This window comes from Phyllobates terribilis, unplaced genomic scaffold (genome assembly GCF_046119375.1).
Source record: "Phyllobates terribilis strain yellow unplaced genomic scaffold, ASM4611937v1 Scaffold_6__1_contigs__length_29720123, whole genome shotgun sequence".
Taxonomy (NCBI): Eukaryota; Metazoa; Chordata; class Amphibia; order Anura; family Dendrobatidae; genus Phyllobates; species Phyllobates terribilis.
The window spans coordinates 16,466,070-16,471,975 of NW_027362766.1; the positions used below are offsets into that span (position 1 = coordinate 16,466,070).

Consider the following 5,906-nt stretch of genomic DNA (forward strand, 5'->3'; position numbering starts at 1 on the left):
GTCTCCAGCAGGCTCCTGGCCAGCGGGCCGGTGCTGCTCTGCTTTCCCTCCTCTGTCTCTAGCAGGCTCCTGGCCAACGGGCCGGTGCTGCTCTGCTTTCTCGCCATCTCCGGGTAAGCTCCTCCGATACTCTTCTCCAGGCTTCTTGCCTCCGGGTGCGCTCGCTCTAGACTGCTCCAGGCGGCACCCATCTTTTCTCTCTCCTTTCGTCTCCTCCCCCCTCGAGGGCGGTCCCGGGGCCACTTGGTGATTGTCAGCTCCAGGGGCGGTTCTTTCACGCTGACAGACACCTCTAGCATCACAGTCTCTGTTGGTGGGGGCGGTTTCCACTTTTGGCGCCATTTTCGGTCCTGGCCCACGATGGGAGGCGGCCTCTCACCACCCTCTGGCACGCCCATAATGGCGTCCGCTCTTCTAAGGCGGGAAACCTTTGGAAATGGCGGGAATCGCTTCCCAGTGGCGGGAAACTCTGCAGATGGCGGGAAAACGCTGTTAATGGCGGACAACCGGCTGGAATCGACTGGTGATGGGGTCCGATGGCGGGGACCCTCCGGAACCGGCAGGAGACTTCTTTTTGAGGTAAACTCATTCTTTTCTTCAGGCACGCAGTACCCGGGTGTTGCGGGCACGTAATCCTGCCGACTACGCCAAAGTTGACGCGCCCCCTGGGCCATATTCTTTAGGGGGAATATCCGGAGCCGGATCAGATGGGAGTTGTAGTCTTCCGAGTGGCTGTGACCCGGTCCGTGCCCAGGGTGTCAAACTCAGTTGTATGTGGCAGTCCTACAGATGTTAATAAGTTCTTAATGTCGACTACGCCACCCGTTGTATTGCGGTCACTACGGCCGCCGCTGCAGCAGGGTCCGCTGAGGCTGATGGTGTAGGTGCAGCTTTGGTGATATAACCCCCAACGGGTGGGGTATAGCCTCAGGGGGATCAGGTGCAGAGGATGGGGGTTGTGGTGATGCACTGTAGACGGCAATCAGAGACAGAGTCGGGTTATGCAGTTTAGGATGTTTACTCACTGCTGATGTTCCGGTCACTCCAGCTTCGAGTGACCTCCCGAGCCGTGCTGCGTCCACCAGGTTCTGGATCCAGCCAACCCCCAAATAAGTCCGGAGCGTGACCCTGAGCTCTCCTTCTGTCCTTTCTCTGGCCGTCCCCACTATTGATCCACCCAGGTCCAGCTCCCTCGGGCCTTCTGTTGGGAGACCCTTGGCCTTGGGTTCCCTGACCCTCCTCGTGGTATGCCTTCGTGGTGGATGTGGTGGGTGGCCGTGGCAGACGCTGCCCACGGCCTCCGGTCTCTGGCTGGGGTGTGTTTTTGCCCCCACCAGCTTGGGTTCCGGTACCCTGATGCCGACTCTTCACCCGGGGATTTAATTTGGGTTCTTAGAGTCCTCTCTTCTGTTTCCCCCTCTGGGTCTCTCTTTCTCCTCTCTCACTCTGGGTCTCTCTTCTCCTCTGCTCGCTGACTTTCTCTCTGCAACTGACCCTGTTCTTAGTTGGTGCCCACCTTATATACACCCTCTATGTGTGAGCTCAGGTGACCAGCACCCAATGAGCTCCTATCTTTACCCAGGCTGCTCCCCCTATCTGCCCCTACACTACTTGGGATGTACCACCCCCCTCCCACTCCAGCCAGGAACAGACTCGGTCATACCTGCACATTTCTAAGTGGGAGTACCGTCGGTCTGCTCCTCGGAAATGGGATGTGTGTAGTGCATGCAGCCTACCGAGCTCAGTTCCACACTCCATCCTTACCCGGGAGTGGAATATCACACCTCTGGGTTGAGGTGCAATACCCCTGTAGCAGCCGAATCCTCAGGGTGCTACAGATGGAGCGAAACATGATGTCCCAGATGTGCTCAATCAGATACAGGTCTGGGGAACGAGCGGGCCAGTCCATAGCTTCAGTGCCTTCATCTTGCAGGAACTGCTGACACACTCCAGCCACATGAGGTCTGACATTGTCCTGCATTAGGAGGAACCCAGGGCCAACCGCACCAGCATATGGTCTCACAAGGGGTCTGAGGATCTCATCTCGGTACCTAATGGCAGTCATGCTACCTCTGGCGACCACATGGAGGGCTGTGCGGTCCTCCAAAGAAATGCCACCCCACACCATTACTGACCCACTGCCAAACCGGTCATGCTGAAGGATGTTGCAGGCAGCAGATCGCTCTCCACGGCATCTCCAGACTCTGTCACGTCTGTCACATGTGCTCAGTGTGAACCAGCTTTCATCTGTGAAGAGCACAGGGCGCCAGTGGCGACTTCGCCAATCCTGATGTTCTGTGGCAAACGTCAAGCATCCGGCACGGTATTGGGCTGTGAGCACAACCCCCATCTGTGGATGTGCGGCCCTCATACCACCGTCATGGAGTCGATTTCTAACCGTTTGTGCAGACACGTGCACATTTGTGGCCTGCTGGAGGTCATTTTGCAGGACTCTGGCAGTGATCCTCCTGTTCCTCCTTTCACAAAGGCGGAGGTAGTGGTCCTGATGCTGGGTTGTTGCCCTCGTATGGCCCCCTCCACGTCTCCTGGTGTACTGGCCTGTCTCCTGGTAGCGCCTCCAGCCTCTGGACACTACACTGACAGACACATCAAACCTTCTTGCCACAGCTCGCATTGATGTGCCATCCTGGATGAGCTGCACTACCTGAACAACTTCTGTGGGTTGTAGAGTCCGTCTCATGCTATCATGAGTGTGAAAGCACAACCAACATTCAAAAGTGACCAAAATATCAGCCAGAAAGCATTGGTACTGAGATGTGGTCTGTGGTCCCCACCTGCAGAACCACTCCTTTATTGAGGGGGTCTTGATAATTGCCAATAATTTCCATCTATTGTCTATTCCATTTGCACAACAGCATGTGAGATTGATTGTCAATCAGTGTTGCTTCCTAAGTGGACAGTTTGATTTCACAGAAGTTTGATTTACTTGGAGTTATATTCTGTTCTTTAAGTGTTCCCTTTATTTTTTTGAGCAGTGTATTATTTTCATAGTTTAATATGCCTTAGTTTCTTTATAAATTGAGATATTGGAGATACTTTTACATTCTTTGCTCTGTATCATTAGATTTATTGGTGCAGTGTAATTCACCAAGAAGCTTATTGAAAGCCTTATTCAGGTTCCGGTTTCCTTTTATTAAATTCCAGCAACTCACGGCTTTACTTATATTGAATAAAAGGTATATCACATAAATCCACACGTTATCAGATGGCAATAAACTTACTGTAGCCATAAACAAAAAAGTAATAATATAAGCAAAGAGAAAAGACATCACAGTCCTCGAGGCTTGGACGTGGGCTTTCATGTTGGGGCTTCGAAAGCCACCAAAGTTTTGTTGGACCTGATTTATGTGTTTGAAAAGAGAAATGATGATGGCTGAGGCCGAGATGGAGAATATCAACATTGCAGTCAAGGAGAGAATCGTAAAAGCTATGGTATCCTTGACCTTAAAACTAATTAATACGGGACTTTCTTGCAGACTTATGGCAGAAACATTGAATCTTGATGAGTTTTCTGATGAGGTTTTAAGAACCAATGGGATGCTCACAAGTATAGACCCCAAAATATTTGAAAAATAAAGCCAGGGCAAAGCCTCATGGAAGTTATTTTGCAATTGAAAGTATAAAGTGTGCTTCACTTTCACAATCTTCAGGCAGAAGTAGACGCAGAGCAAGGTGGAAAACCAAACATTGCAAGAAGTTACCATAAAACACAAAGCAATGTAGATCTTTGCTACAAATAGACTTTTATAAAATATATTAAATAATCTTATAGACTTCATCATCTCTTCTACAAGGTTGCATACGCTTATGATGGTAATGAGCTGGTCACCTTGTGGAGCATTGTTGTCTTTAGCCCAGCACAGAACATTGGACACAAAAATAAACATGTTTGTTGGTATCAGAATTAAGAAACTCATACAATCAAAAATGTAAAAATATATTTCTACAAACATCTTCATCCTTAGACCAAAAAGATACCTCAACTGACTTCAACTTGGGCTGTTCTAATTATTTTCTTCCATTCAGCCCTCAGGTTAAGGCGATGCAAATGCAAATAGAATTTGCTTGTAATTGATAGCCTTAGATGTCACGGGAATATTTCTTATTCAAATGCAGAATTAAATAAAGAAAATGAAGCAAAAAAAAAAACTTGTCAGTAAATATTTAGAATCATCTGATTGCTAGGGCTTCATGTTTTCTGTTTTTAATTGCTTATTAGTAGTGTTGAGTAGTGTTGAGCCACCCCCGTAGTGTTCGAGTTCGGTTCGGTTCGTCGAACACCCGTGTGTTCGCCGAACTGTTCGTCGAACTGTTCGTCGAACACCTTCGAACACCGTTAAAACCAATGGCAGGCAAACAAAAACACATAGAAACACATAGAAAACACCTTCAAAGGTGTCCAAAAGCTGACAAACTGCTCAGAAGACACAACTAACACATGGAAAAGTGACAAGTACATATAGTCATGCGAAAAGAAAAGAGGTGGAGGAGTAAAAGGAGGGGGAGACACAGATATAGGCATGTCATGCCCTTCTAAAATCCAAAAAGTGAGAAGCCGACACGGCCAGCCCGCTCCTGACCGTGCCACCTCCGTGTCGCCGGGTTTGTGCCAGAGCCGCGGTGAACCCTGATGGCCAGCCCCCCTCTCCCAATACTGGTGCCTGTCCGCTGGTGGGTCGAGCGAGCCCCCCTGTGGTGGAGGCAGCTCTAAGCTTTTTAATTTAAATTGTCTCTCTAATTTGAATGAATACACTTTAAATCCATTTACAAGGATCTATTGGAGGGCAAGTCTCATGCCAGCAGCCGCGTAATTTCAGCTCCAGTAGCGTCCACTAAAGCTGCTGCAGTTAAAAAGCTTTTATAAGGATCGAGCTCGGCTGTCCACCGCAAGGCATCCTACTGCCAGTCCCAGCCCCTATGCCTTGGGGTGCCTCCTGATGCTCTTCACTGAGTATCCCATGGTCCCGAAGCATTTCCTTTGAAAAAATTAAGTGTCTAAACTACAGGTGGTGTAGCTTGCTTAACAGCTGGGATAATCCGCTGACTAGCAGACACTGCTGCTAGGCACAAAGTATTTCCTGGGCTAGATGCAGTTAAAAATTTGTAATTAGATACTCTCGTTGGATGCTGAGAAAGCATTCCATAGAGTCTCCTGGCACGCCATATATGATTCTCTTAAAAAGCTTGGGGTAGGGGTCTAGGGGACCCTTTTATAGCCAAAATCACGGCACTGTATCGCAATACGTCACCTAGGCTGAAGATAAATGGAACTGTAGCACCCTGAGGGCTCGGTTGCTACAGACGTATTGCACCTCACCCAGAGGTGTGATATCTCACTCTCAGGTAAGGATGGAGTGTGGATCAGGACCCGACACCTGCATGCATTACACCACATTGCCGTGGGGCAGGGCGACCAATATGCCCCTGAGATGGGCACGAGAGTCCCTGTCCCTGGCTGGAGTGGGGGGAGGGAACACTGAGGAAGGGGAACCCTGTAGTGCAGGAGCAGGGAGGAAGCAGTTCCTGGGTGCATTGAGAAGGGAGTATAAAAGGTGGGCACCATCTTAGTTCAGTGCAGAGAAGTCTGAGCAGAAGTGGCAGGGAGCAGGGGCTCTGCATGAGCTCTGCTCCGGAGGCGGGCCTAGTAACAGAGGCCCAGGCCTGGAAGAGGGAGAAGGAAGGAAGAGGAGCGGAGAAGGCTCCAGGAACGAGGAATGAAGGGATCCCAGGGGTGCGGACGGGCGAGTCGCCACCGCACGCCCGAATCCACCTGCGTGGAGGGGTCAGGCCAAAGGGGGAGACCGGTCCCCGAACTAGTGGAGGCAGGAAACGACCCTCAGCTAGAAACCGGAGGCTCTGACATTTTATGTGGCGCAGCCCCTCGC

At 50.2% G+C, this 5,906-nt stretch overlaps 1 protein-coding gene across 1 annotated transcript; it reads right to left on the reverse strand.

The window, feature by feature from the left end:
• Window positions 1-3,059: 3,059 nt before the first annotated feature.
• On the reverse strand, window positions 3,060-3,908 carry LOC141152667 (taste receptor type 2 member 40-like). Its single transcript, XM_073637225.1, has one exon. It carries the CDS (start codon window positions 3,906-3,908, stop codon window positions 3,060-3,062), a length of 849 nt encoding a protein of 282 aa, XP_073493326.1.
• Window positions 3,909-5,906: the final 1,998 nt, after the last annotated feature.